At 32.9% G+C, this 14,348-nt stretch overlaps 1 protein-coding gene across 7 annotated transcripts in view; it reads left to right on the forward strand.

The window, feature by feature from the left end:
• LOC128996278 (multiple PDZ domain protein-like) overlaps window positions 1-13,810 on the forward strand; it is a 318,908-nt gene extending 305,098 nt beyond the window's left edge. For 5 of the 7 annotated variants that reach the window (XM_054421486.1, XM_054421487.1, XM_054421484.1 and 2 more), the window contains 2 exons: window positions 1,305-1,468; window positions 11,033-13,810. In XM_054421486.1, the coding sequence (XP_054277461.1) occupies window positions 1,305-1,468; window positions 11,033-11,324 (456 nt within the window). In that variant the 3' untranslated portion in view covers window positions 11,325-13,810. Of the gene's footprint in view, window positions 1-1,304; window positions 1,469-2,367; window positions 4,249-5,227; window positions 5,253-11,032 lie in introns of those variants that run through there. The other 2 variants (XM_054421490.1, XM_054421489.1) reach the window with 2 other exon arrangements.
• The last annotated feature ends 538 nt before the right edge of the window (window positions 13,811-14,348 follow it).

Raw genomic sequence — 14,348 nt, forward strand, 5'->3', positions numbered from 1 at the left:
TGTTAGCATTTAGTTTGGTTATATATTTTACCTACGACCGTTTTTTAAACTACGGGTAGCCTTTTTAATTCAGTTCTTAGAATTGAAAAGATTCGCTTAACATGATAGCTCACATTCCCGATTAACATATAGGCATATTCTTATCTCAAAAATCCTTTCGGGCTACGCCCCAGTGGCTCTGTAGTTCCCCATGTTAACCTTATGAGTATTCATATTTAAAGGGAATTAAAGAATTTATTCAGCTGTTTCAACTAAAAAAGTTGGTTCTATGATATACAAAAGCATTAAAAAGTTATAAGATTTGCCAACAGGGTGCAACACTAGAATTTTTTTAGGTGAAGTGGTAGAACATTAGGTCTACATATAATGGATGTGTAATACCATTAGTATGTACCGTCAATTTAAAGAAGCAAATTTTATCAAACTTTGTCCTCCCCCATTGCAAATTCAAAGCTTGAGTATAACTGAAATAAGTATTTAAAACTTATATGCCAACCCCGTACGAAGGAAGGGTACTCTCCTAGTGTATTATACAACGAGTGAGTGGTTGGGACAATGAGTTGTTGCATCACTATCAGCGGCAATGAGAGGTTATAAACGAAAACGTAACTTCTCCTAGACATTATGAGTAGTCTGATTTTTAGTAACTAAAAAGCTTTCGTAGGTGAAGTAGTGTATCCAACTCTCGTAATTAGCCTAAAAGACATGAGTAGAAGTTTTAAAGGCACTTGCCAAGGCTCGGACATTAAATTTTCTACTTGTGTCTTAAAGACTATCTTTACGCGATTGTTGTGTAAACTACTATTGAGAATTATCGCACAGTATCCCTTTTATCACATGTTTCTAAAGTCTTCAAAAACTAGCCTGTGACTAAAATTTGAACTTTCCTAGAAACCAGTAAGATTTTTACAAACGAACGAGTTCGTGACAGAAAGTTTTTTAAGCTCAATGAAAGAGTTATTAGATTTTATTGGTGAGGTTTCAGGGGCTTTAGATGGATCACAAACCACAATGGGATTGTTAAATTCCTTTGATCTGCCTTCTAAGGTATTTGACTGTGTCAACTCTGATATCCTTCTTAAAAAGCTAAGTATTTTTACATTTCTGGTAAATCATAGTAGTTAAAATCATCCCTTCAAACCATTTTCAAAGGACCGTAATTTTAAAGAGTTATGTAAAATCAATATCAGAATAGGAAGAGGTTGGGAGAGGGTACACCTTATGTATATTTGGTTACTGAAAGTTTTCATGGCTTCATAGGACCACAGATGGGTTGTACTTCTCACACGCATGGTTGTTGGCAGGTCCAGGGTAGCACGGCTGGTACTGATGGTAGACTGATGAAAGGAGATCAAATACTCTCAGTGAACGGACAAGACCTTAAGAATTCAACACAGGAGGAAGCAGCCGCAGTGTTGAAAACAGCAGCTGGCAAAGTCACCATGAAATTAGGCAGATTAAAAGCCAGGTAGGTCTAGTTACTCGTGTAAATCCAAAATCCATCAATCTTTACACCTAGGTAAACAATTACTTGATCAATGTCAAAGACCCATGATTGACAGGGATTTTATCTCAGATGAGTCATCATAAAAAGTAATAGTAGTTAGCATAATGGTAAAGTTTTCTTGATTTGTCACTCAACAAATTTAAAAAATAACTTATAGGCTAATAGATATTTATGAAAAGACTTATTTGATTTTTTAAGGCTAAGAGTTGCTCTGTTGTAACTATCTATTTTGTCCATAAATATAATGTTTATTACATATTTGTAATTTTTTATTAGCCTACACCTATTATGTTTTGATTCGTAACTTTTCCCCTCACTTCTTTTGCATGTTTCAAAATACACTTGTTGTATTCTTGGGCTTTAAGGTTTTTACACTTTTGCATCGTATGTAGTTAATTTAGGCCTACCTTAGAACTTGAAATGCTTTATTTAAATGCTTTATTTAGAGTAGTGATGAGTTTACTGTTATTCTTAAATGCAGATTGACCATTTTCTCTTATTGAAGGTCTGTCAGCCCAATTATGATTTAACATTATTATGATTATGATTAAACATTATTACAAAAGTTTTCATTTTTTTACACCCAAATAACACTTAACTTCGGCCTTATTTGTGTTCACTTGTATTATTTTTCCCTGATATGTCCACTTCTTGAGAAATTTCAATTTGTGTCAAGTGGTTCTTGACCCACAAATTTTGTTCAGCGTAAAATAAATTCAAAGAGAAGAAATTGTTTTTTTTCAGTTTCACATTAAGTTAGACCTGTTCTGTAACCCTGAACGTCCTCAGCAGAAATTGTTTTTATTGTATTAGTCTAAGCTTTTTGTACTTTGTTGTATAGTAGACTTGTAATTACCTAGGCCGGGTTTTGAGCGTCCTCCACCCGTCGTAACTAACGGAGTATCAGAGATCATCGATAGTTCAACTTCTTCCTCAGGATTACGAAGACATTTTGCTACTTTTTCGCTCCGCAAAAAAAAATCAAAGTGATTTTTTGTGGAAAGTGTCAAAACAGTATTTTTCTTGTTACCTGTGATTTTAGAACATTTGGTTTCATTGTAAGTTAGGATTTCTAAAACAGTGGTATCACACTTACTCAGGTTTATATCAGTTTTTTTTTACTTGTTGATGGTTTGTACTGTTTCTAGACTGTTATCTAGCTTTGTTTGCAACAGTTGTCCCTGTTTCCATATTTGAGAACCTAGTATCGTAACCCCGATATGTACGGGACTAGCTTGTAATATGGACTTGGCTTAATCTGGACACGATTTGAGAGCAGTTTTTAAATATTTTACAAAGTTAGGATGTGCTATTGTAAACTACACAGCTACTGCACATTAATGTCAGCATATAGCTAGTATTTCGATTTTTAATTTAGAACACGATATTCAAGTTTTGTTGCAAATATTGTTTTATTATAAAACCCTGTTTTTGTTCACATTACAATTATTTAAAACCTAATATGCATTTGCACCAAACCACATTACTTTGAATCCAAATTAGTCTGGATTAAGAGAGTTTACTATATTTTAAAGTTGCTCAAAGTAACTTTAAATTTCTTTCTTCAATGTACTTTATTTATTAGTTTTTACGCTAAACAAAGTACTGGCTCTAAAATGTATTAGGCCTACCATTTAAAATGAGTTATTGTTCATTCATAAAAAAGCACAACAACATAACGCTAAACAAATTTGTAATAATAATAGGCCTAATGATTTTGTATATCTGTTCGGTCACAAATTGTTACTTTATTTATTAAGCATACCGTATATTTTCTTTTGTTTTCTTTTGATTCCATTCCATTAATGTTGTTTTCAAACTCCTAGTAAAATAAATAAACAAAATATCTTTTTCAGTCTTCAGTTTTTTTTTAAGTTTTTTTTTTATTTTATCGTTATGAACCATGTTTATTTTGTATTTTATTCCAATGTTTTCAATATTCAAACCAAATCCTGAATCAAATTGTTTTCATACGTTGAGTGGTAGTTTTCAATACTTTTTTAGTTTACTTGTATTTATTGGCTGATCCAACGAATTTGTTAGCTTTATTTTGCATTGTAAGATTTTTGTGATTTAATTGTACAGTAAATGTTATACTTTGTTCAGCTTTCGGTTGTATGTATTTAATTTTACAGTCAATGAGATGTAAGATTAGATTACTTGTGTTATCACAAAATAAGAACCTCAATTATTTAGGTGCATGTATACCTAGCGGTGGGTTATTATTTCTTGTTAGTAAAATTTCAGTGTCAAAAAGTACCAATAATCTAGGAAACTTTCAAGTTTTTAATCCATACTGATTCTATGCTGATTGGATCTAGGAAAATATAAAATAAAATTTTATACCTATATTTTATGCTGTTGCAAAGTATTTTAATGTTTTTTTTTATGTTTTTAACTGTTCTTTTTTTAATAAAATTTTATTAGGTACATATAATTTGATAAGAGAAAAACTGTATTTGGGGACAAAAAATGTAAAGAATATTCAACTAAATTGAAACCTATTCTAGTTTCTAAAGAAAGCAATATTTTTTCACTAATAACTATGGATTTATTTAACTCATTCAAATTACCCTGGATCGAGGTTTTAAAGTATTCCTACGCTTCTAAGTTCTAACAAAAAGTAATGTATGAGTTTTGGGTAGTATTGCATATTAATTTTTTTACATTGGTATATTTTTCTGTAATAGATTTTATCTTCTATTACTAATCCCTGTGAGTAGTCAAAATTTTTGAAGAGGGAGTGAAACAATTTACAAGATTAATTACATTCTTCCAATCGTTGCTCTGGGATAATGTTTCTGTCAAAGAGGTGAATAAAAAGTTTGTAGGGTACAGTTAGTGTTTGATTCGTTTTTAGCATAAAACATACAACATGGTTTTATGAGTACTTTTCCACATTTCATGATTTACCTTTTTACTTTTACTATTTATTTTGTAAAAAAACTGTTAAAATGTACATATTTTAGTTAATGATTTTTGTAAATTTTATTATTGTACACAGAGTATATATTACAAGTTGAATATGCATATTCCATTTCATAAATATAAATGCAAGAATTTCTCATGAGTATGTTGAACGTTAGACAATAATGAAGTACCGATATCTGTGATTTTACTTTAAATAAAGTAAAAATTAAAAAGTTTTTGCCTTTTTTTTACAACATTTACTTAGCATTACTTAGTGCACAGCAAAGGAAAAGAAAATTTCAAAAATGTTTTAGCATGTTTTTAAATTTTTTTTAAAAACAACTGTATTCAATATTCAAATTTTACTCCACTGGAAAAGAGATCAAGTTACTGTATATACAAATATGTTTTCCATTGTATTTAAATTTAAAATAAAAAAAATAACGGAGCAGTTTCTATAATTATAAAATATAATACGATTGGAGTTCATAATTTCCTCTCATATTGTATTATTGTATAGTTGAAAATTTTTAAGAAAATATTTTTCTAAAAAATAATAGTCAAAATATTGTCATAATTTAGTTAAGTATAAAATACTCTATCAAACATATTTGCACATTGAGTATTCTTCGATAACAAGATTTTCCTTTTATGTCAAGAAAAATATTTTAACAATAATTTTATTCATTTTATTATTCCAAATTGTAATCTTAGTCAGTCGTTTAATTTTAATGTATGAGTTATTTTATATCAACTGACATTATACCATCATGCTGATTCTGATTGTTTCCAATGCTCTCAAACCTGTAGGAAACAAGCAACAAAATAAACCAAGGTAAGCAACTGTGAGAAAAAAGTGAATGTTGTAGATTTGTGTTTAAATTTGAATGTTGTCTTACCTCTTTATGATATTTATACTGAACGATAAGTATATTTTATTTTATTTTGTGTTTGTTGCAAAGAATAATAGCATTCAACTTTGAAGGAGTTTTTTCTTTTTTCTAAGGCTGATACAGTAGATCCTTGATAACAAGACTCTCATGGGGATTATAAAATAAGTCTGGTTATCAAGGTCAACTTCTTATTAAGGTTTTCAATAATATGTATTTAGAGGTAAAATAAATTCGAGGGGATTTGAAAAATACACTTGTTATCAAGAGGGACTTGTTATCGAGGGTCTTCTTATCGAGGTTCCACTGTAGTTCATCCGACTTGCCTGATTAAGGTTAATTCAAACGCTAATAGGTACACAATAAAGTAACATAACATAACACTAATATCAATGTTGCAATGAAAATTCCTTCAGATTCAGATAAATCAAAATAAACTCCAACCCTGTGAATCAAAATGAAACGGAAGATGATTCCAAGATGTAGTAGATAGAGTAGTTGTACACCATTCCACGTTCAATTATGTCCTGAAGTCATGTATTTTAAATCAAATGGTAGGTTCTGCGGCACTTCTCAAAATATCAGGACCTGCAAAACGTGTCTTATGCTCTTATTTTTTATCTTGCTTTTTTAACACTATGCAAATTTTTACTATACCAAAGTCAATCTATTAAATACATTAAGTCAGAGGTGGCTCCAGAGGGTAGGCCCAGGCCTACCCAAAATTTTGGTAGATATTTCAAAATTATAAAGAAATTTAATTATATGAACATAAAGGGAAAGCATTAAAACTAAATATTTTACATTTAAATTTTAAAATTCCCCCTTTTTGCGGGGAAAGCCCTTTAAACCTCTTGTCCCCCAATCAAAAATTTTTCTTGGTCCTTGTCAGGTATACCCAAAAAAAAATATTACTGGAGCCGCCCCTGCATAAAGTTACGAAATAAGTAGAATTCTGCATAGCGCCTTGTCCTGAGGACAGTTGACGCGACCTCTATGATGATTTTAGTAATGTATAGCAGGACTATTTCTCAGTACTGTGTTGAATGTGTATTGGAATATAAATATGGCTTCTGAAACCAATGTTTAAAATGTTGTTCAACAATAATTAAGGAGGAAAATTAACCCTGCAAATACCACTTTCAAGGTAACAAATCATTACATTATTCCCCTTAATACAATAATATTACAACCAAACTGATAAAATCTGTTTCAGTGCACACTCTTGTATTAACAGTACATTAAGTGTAATTTTTTTTTTTATAAATATTAAGGACTTTATTTGCATTAGATTTGTTTGCATGGTTGTTATGTGTATGATCTAATTGGATGTATTTAACCGGTTTGTCAGAGAAAGAGTTCTATATAAAATAATAGTGGTTTAGTTACCTTTACTTTCGTCCCAGTTCAATAAAAAGTTGTAATATCTACAACCATGGTTTTGACGCTAGTTGCCTCCTGGTCACGTAATTAGCAAGTCGAGAAGTAACTACGTGACCATGACGTAACTAGCGTCGAAACCATGGCTGTAGATATTACAACTTTATATTGAACTGGGACGAAAGGAAAGGTAACCAAACCACTATTATTTTATATTTGTCTTACCAGTTCAGGGGCAAGCCACAACAATGAGTGAAAGAGTTCTATTATTTTATATCATAAATAAACTGCCACAGACTTATTATTTTGTATGCTTAAAAAACCCTATATTAACAAAGTTCTACAGGTTCAGAGTCATTGTTTGGCTGAAATCTAGTAGTATTTACAGTAGAACCTCTTTAATCCGAAATAATTGGGACCGGGGGTAGTTCGGACTATTGAATAGTTCGGATTACAGAACATATTGTTGTTTTTACATAACAATTGCTAGGGAAAAGTGAAAAATTCTTTATAAAAGGAAAATACAGTGTTTATTTAATACAGTAGTAGACATAGGGAATAAACAGTACGGTACATTACAATAGAAACAATTACGGTGCGTATACCAATAAATACAGTATCCAATGAATAACTACTGTTCTGTGTATAGAGTACAGCAATGAGGCGTTCGGATTAGTGGACGTTCGAATTACAGGGGTTCGGATTAAAGAGGGTCTACTGTACTCTTTTAACAATTAAGAATCTAAGGAAGCAGAGAGTATTCTACAACAGTTTCCTGGCTAACCAACCTTAACCTATTGATATTAAATTTAAATTATTTTTAATCGGTAAACAATGGTAACAATTTGTAATAGTTAATGGAGAGGGGTAAGTATGTAATTTTTAACTATTCAAATATTGTATGGTCATTGGTTATTCATTTTAATGCTTTAAACAATAACCCCTGTATTATGTTTGTGTAATGTTTATACAGTGGTGTAGTTGTATAAATTTACCAGTGTGGAAATGCTCACCAAGGCCGCAGAAAAATAGGGCCACTACACCTCTGTGCCTACATTAGACGAATCTGTTACAGAATCTGCTGAAACTCAAGCATTTTCTTTATTCACATTTTAATGCTTCACTATTGATCAACAAATTTAAATCTTACCCTGATATTCCAAATACTGTCAGTTCTCTATCCGTTATTCACTGTCGCACTCTTCTATTTTCTTAAGTCTATTCCACGTTCACCGTGCAGTGCGAACACTGTGTACCGGGGTGGTGTCGTCCTGTAATCCAGCTACTATGAGGTCACGAATTGTGGATATTTATAGGCATGCACTGTGGATGCGATACTCCCTGGTGTGGATTAACGTCCGCACAAGTGAGTACTACGACTATCCGCAGTACTATCCTGATAATTAGACCAATTCTTATATACCAATGCAAAAATGTGGTTCGAATTCCACTATAAACTGTAGGTCCCTTAGTTGCCATTAGCTGTATGGGCTATTAATTAACAGCTGTGTTTAAGGAATGTCGGCCTTAGTCACTAACAAGACTACAAGATCATGCCACTCATCCTACACTCCATCTCCATTCATACTTGGCTTAAAATACCTACTTTTTATGGTCGCCATTTAATAAGAAAGTATTAAAGTATTTCTGTGAATTATGATCTCCATCAAGATCCGATCGTGACTGAGAGAGCTAGTTCTAATCTGAAAACAGCAAAACATTCTTTACTTTGTCCATTAATATTCTACCCAATTCTCACTCCTATGCAACAATTAGTCTTGTCATAGTAGTTAAAAATGACGTGAAGAAAAATCTTCAAGTATGATTTTTGTTCTGTGATTGGATTTCTGTAGTCTTAGTGGCTACTGATAAAAGGGAACGAACTAAAGTACTTGGGTGTAGAAAATGTGGGTAAGGGATAGAGGAAGTTTGAAGGCGGTTGTGAACATTTCCTTGATATAGATGATGTTTTGGATAGTGTAGGCTGGTCGAGGTTGTTTTTTTGTTGGGTTTGAGGCAGAGTTTTGCACGGGGACTGTGGTATACTAAACCAGGGATGTCAAACTGATAGCTGACATCTCCATCATGGGCGCCCACAGGATTTGGAACAGGGGGGTACAATATATAGGTCTAACGAACATCTGGGGGGTCAGGGACTTCTCCGGGAAAATTTATGAAAATATAGTGTTTTAAAACATCTTTTTACGCTATTTGGTAACACATAGAATCAACCAAAACAAATAGTATATTGTGCATCAAGGAGGGTAACTCATAGTTTTTATTCCAATATTAAAAATGAATAAGCTATTTGAAGTTATTTTTTGTATAATTTAAAGAGAAATAAATTTACACTTGAATAAAGCCTAGATAACAACCAAGAATGTTGATGTTTTGTTTTCATCAGAGTTTTATTAAAGTAGGTATAAAAGAATGGTACATTTGTGAGTCAACTACTTATTTGATTTAAACATCAATTTAAAACATTGTAAGAAATGGCCATTATGAACGTACTTTTATACATTTCTTAAAACCCAAGTGATTACAGAACATTATGGGTATTAAACTTATTTCTATTTTTTTTAGCCCCTGTGGGCGGCCATGATCTCAATTACTATTAAGGGCATTGATAGTAAAACCTGATAGTCTCAATCACATATATCAGCAAGCAAAGTTTTTTTAACTTGAATCTGTGTCTGTGTAGAAATTTATGAACATTGAACATCCATTGATGGACCATTGTACCAATGTGTACAACCTCCTGTGATCTATCTAAGCCTCTATTACAATTAATTGTTTACATTCAAACACTCTTCTTCATACACATCCTTCAACTGGCAACAAGTTGTTCCCCAAAGAAACCTAATTACAAAATATGATTTATACTGAGCATAGAAATTTACTTTTAGCTACTATGACAATAATGATAATTATAATTTATTTGCACATAACATACAAACTTTTGAAAATCACATGTACAGGTGCTGTGTCATGATTTTTAAAAATCGTTATTGTGAGTCCTTTAATTATTCTAAAATGTAAAGTAGTTCCTGAGATGTTGAACACAGTTTAAAATTTTGTGCTACCTACAATACAACATATTCAAACATAACAAGGTATAAAATTTTGTAAATTTAACAAAATGACAACAAAACACAACAGAGAACATTTATATGAACAATAATTTACGATTTTGACACAAACAAATAATTTCTGTAAAGTAGTTAAATGGTATAAAACATATGAAAGTAGATGATATAAAATTATAAAACTCATGCTAAATTACTAGAACCACTAGATTATATTTCAGTATCATATGTGTAATACTAATTACATAGGTGTGGAAACCAGCTGTTAGAGTGGATGAAGTAAAGAACAACCAACACTTGATACTGGTTCCACCAATGAAAACTACTGTTGGCCAATGGCCATATGATTTATATTCATAAACCCCCTCCCCCAACAAATATATTTTACTTACAACGATCAAACCAGATTGTTATATAGGGGGCACTACTGTGAACCCTAAAAATGATTATGGGTTCGCTGTTTTAAAATTGAGTGTTTTTTGTTTGCAAGTGTTTACATCTGAAAATCTGCTGGTCTCAGATTTGAACTAGTTCTCTTGATCCCAACGGCAGGTCGATGGAGACTTTCATCTACGGACAACCCTTGCATATCAAATGACAGTCTCATCCAACCTTTTTAGAAACATCAGTCCTTGTGATGAGTACCGCACATTTAGTGTGGAATCGCGTACAATGTGTTAGTGTTTGTGTGGACTAATGATGTGTCAAAACCGAATCTCAAATCTCAAAACCACCAAAACTCTGGAAAAGATTGACTAGGGAATTTCAAGATTCATTAACACTGATAAAACAAGTAAATTATATTCTGAATTGCAACAGGTACAATAACAACTACCTACTAATACTACAATGATGTATATACAATATGGTTTCATATCAATATTTTTATTAAATCACTAAATGTCTTGAGTCCATCTCACATTCATGTTATCATGTTACAGACATAATTTATTTTAGTGTTTGATGTTAAAAGAAAATGATTTTTTCTAGGTTTGGAATGTATTAGTCATAACATGAATACAAGACTAATAGTCTTGTATTCGTGTTATTTTTTCAGGATCAGGAATTCAATTTCATTCAGTTATTATTGAATAACATGCATTTTATTATTACCTGTATTTTTTTATCATTTGGTAAAGAAGCTTTGTATTCAGGTTTTGAGATTCGGTATTTGAATTTTTAAGTTTTGTTTTCATGATTTGAAATCTCTGGTTTTGACTATTAGTGTGTATGCTGTGTAACCTGACGTGTTGTTATAGTGAGAGCAGCGACGTGGGAGGGCCCGAGTCAGCAGTCCGCACAGTGGTGTTAGAGCGAGGACCGGAGGGGTTAGGCTTCAGTATCGTCGGAGGCCACGCTTCGCCGCACGGAGACCTGCCTATCTACGTCAAGACAGTGTTTGACCACGGTGTGGCGGCCAGCGGCGGCTTGCGACACGGTGACCAGATACTGGCGGTGGACGGTGTGTCGCTGGTCGGTCTGACACATCAGGAGGCAGTGGCGGTGCTCAAGCAGGCGGTGGGGACTGTCTCTCTCACTGTGCAAAGCTGAACTCTTCCTTGACTGATGCAGGGTCCAGGGGATGTATGCAAAAACACACAAGTGTGGAGGTTTACTCAGTGTTATGTTGATACGTAAACAGTGAAGATTGCATCACTTTTTTACATACAAAAATGTTTGTCTAAATTTACAATATTGTACAGTAATTCAGCCAGATTTTTTGACGGTAAATAGTCTGGTTCCAAATAAAGTACCTCAAAGATACTAATACCATATATTTTCTCTTAAATTTTAACGTCATTACAACTAACCATTGTCTGAATATGTTAAAAGAGAAGTGTGTGTCTGTTCTGTATTGCTTAGTAGGATGTGACGTTTGATTAACTTAAGAGGGTGTAATATTTTATGTGGTAAGTTTTACAAATTTTTTTTTTATTCATACATTTATTTCTTGTTGAGCAGTAAGAAAGGGCTGTTGTTTGATAATTATTTTAATGTCAATCTATTTATCTTACGGTAAAATACTCTGAGAATCCTCAAAAGTTTTTAGTGAATAGTTTTCACAACATTATGAGTTTCACAACTAATAACAGCTCTTTTTCCATAATTCTTTGGATGTTTTGACTACTTGCAAGATATAAATCAATGTTATTGTATGTATTTACTTGTGCCAAATAAGACATGACTGATAAACACAGGTGGGTTAAAGCTTAAAGCTCACCCTAAGCAATGCAGCTAGCTAGTAAGCTACCTGCAAGGTAGAAAAAAGATAGGTTTTGTAGGCCAAGTTCTATCTCTGTATTGGAAATTAGGTTATCTGTTAGAAAGACGTTATTAGTCACCTTCGTTATCTTTTCACATTTTATCCGTACAACATCTCTAAACAAAGTTGTGATTTAAACAATTTTCCCTCATTTCAGTCAATTTACATCCTTTTTGAAACCTGCTCATTTAGCTGATATACTTTTAATTAGGTTCACTATTTATTTTCTTACCAGTGTGTAAGGTTGATCTATATTACTTTGCTGTATATATCCAGAAAATGTTTTCTTAACAATGTACCATTAAAAAAAACTTAATTAAAACAGGTGAAGACAATTATTATGATAAATATTTGCATACATCCCCTTGGCATATCCCAGTGCTGTAATTGAACTGTTCCAATTGCCTACCTGGTATGCCTTATCATTGTTGCAAGATGGCATACCAAGTAGTGTTAGCCTACTATCGTAGTATGGTGTCTCATACTCGCTATATACCAAGTACTGCCTAGATTGCGGCAAAGTCCAGTTATTCAAAGTCATAGGTTTCAAAATAAGTGATTGTTATTTATGTTTATATTGTATTATATTCGTTAAAGGTCGGTACATTTACTGTGGAGTGTGGAGGAATATTTTGACGGTAATGTTCGTTAAACTTTACCAACTTTTGAGTTAGATTCCTGAAAGTATTGCAACAGAGAAATTCTGTGTCTGAAAGATTTAGCTTGTTTAACTTTGATTATATTAGATTGAAAAATTTTTGACACAAAAACCCTAATTAGTATTTGTTTTCATCATTTTGTCAGATACTTTTGCTACAACATAATGATAAGCCAGTCAATATAAAGCGTTAACGAACATTACTGCCACAATATTTCCTGCGCCGTGGAGTGTCAATAGATAGTGAGTGACCCGTGGTGCTCCGTGTGGACGTGTTTGAACGTGCCTGGACTGCACAGCAGCACGAGGCCAATGAGGGACCATAGCCAGTCGTAAACATAGAATAGTTACACCATAGATCCTTTAGATACAAGTGCTTGAGGTACTAGTGACCCTTGTGATACAATCGCTTACCGTCGACTTTTGTTTCTCTTGTGTTATCTTTGTATGTCGTGTCGTTTGGCTTAACAGATTTTAACCGGCCCGCTGTGAGGGGCATGTTAATCATGTTAGAGTTTAATAGCGTTGAGTAAAATGAGAAACTTTATTTTAAATTTCCGATTAGTTACCGGTGACGCAAATGTAAATAGGACCGTTGGACGGTCAACCCAAAACGAGTGCCATTAACTCCTAGACCGATCGGATCGTTTGAATTACTGTATTTATATGATAGCTCAAATGAGTCGTATAGATAGCTTAAGTAGTGTTATATTTTATAGATACTCGTATTGTTCGGTAAGGAAAACTGATTTGTAATGTCGATTAAATCGCAGTTTCTAACTACAGAGTGCGTTTTTTGTTTGGTTATCCTTGTTGAATTGAAGTACTGTGAGAGCAGCTAAACTCACATTAAAGTGATTGTAGTTCAGGTTGTATAATGAGAGATGATTTATAAAGAACGATTCTCATTTGAAGATTTTATCTGTTTGGGAGAAATGTTAAAATTTATTTTTCTAAGTTGTATGCATCAAATGCGATCAGAGAGCTCCTATTCAGTCATATCACAAAGCTACTCTGGAGAAATGTCCGAACATGGTTCATAGTTACTCTTAGATTGTCTTAGGATCATTTGTAAAATGCTGCCACAATTTCATTAAATGTGCATTATTAAGTTTGTTTCAACTGTTTCTTCACTCCTTAATCCACCCGATCCAATTGATCTATTAGTGATAATTGATCTGAAAAAGAGTAGTATCCGTGCAGTATTTAATATGTTTGAACCAGCTGTATGGAAATGTGAAATCAATGTTTACAGTTAAACATTGTGGGTTTGTTCTTTGTTACCATGGAGACCAACCAATTTACTTTTAAAACTCTCGCCTCAGAACTTTAAAAGCTTGCCGGGCAGTGTCCTACTTTGCACTCGAGTTGCACATTATATTTTTCCTAGTTACCATAAAACAAATAAATTGGTAAAGAAACGTGCCTTCACATTGCAAATCTGGAGTGAAACAAAGTAATAAGAGTGAGACAATCTTAACATTGTATCTCTGATGAGCAAATTGGCCACTTTCGTGCCTTCACGTTGCAAATCTGGAGTGAGACAAAGTAATTAGAGTGAGACAATGTTAACATTGTCTCACTGATGAGCGAATTGCTTTCTCAAATCAGTGAGAGAACATGTACATTGTTAGGTAGGAAAATTTAATAGCTT

This window comes from Macrosteles quadrilineatus, unplaced genomic scaffold, assembly GCF_028750875.1.
Source record: "Macrosteles quadrilineatus isolate MER2022 unplaced genomic scaffold, UCM_ALF_1.0 Scaffold_6__1_contigs__length_79288215, whole genome shotgun sequence".
NCBI classification, from domain to species: domain Eukaryota; kingdom Metazoa; phylum Arthropoda; class Insecta; order Hemiptera; family Cicadellidae; genus Macrosteles; species Macrosteles quadrilineatus.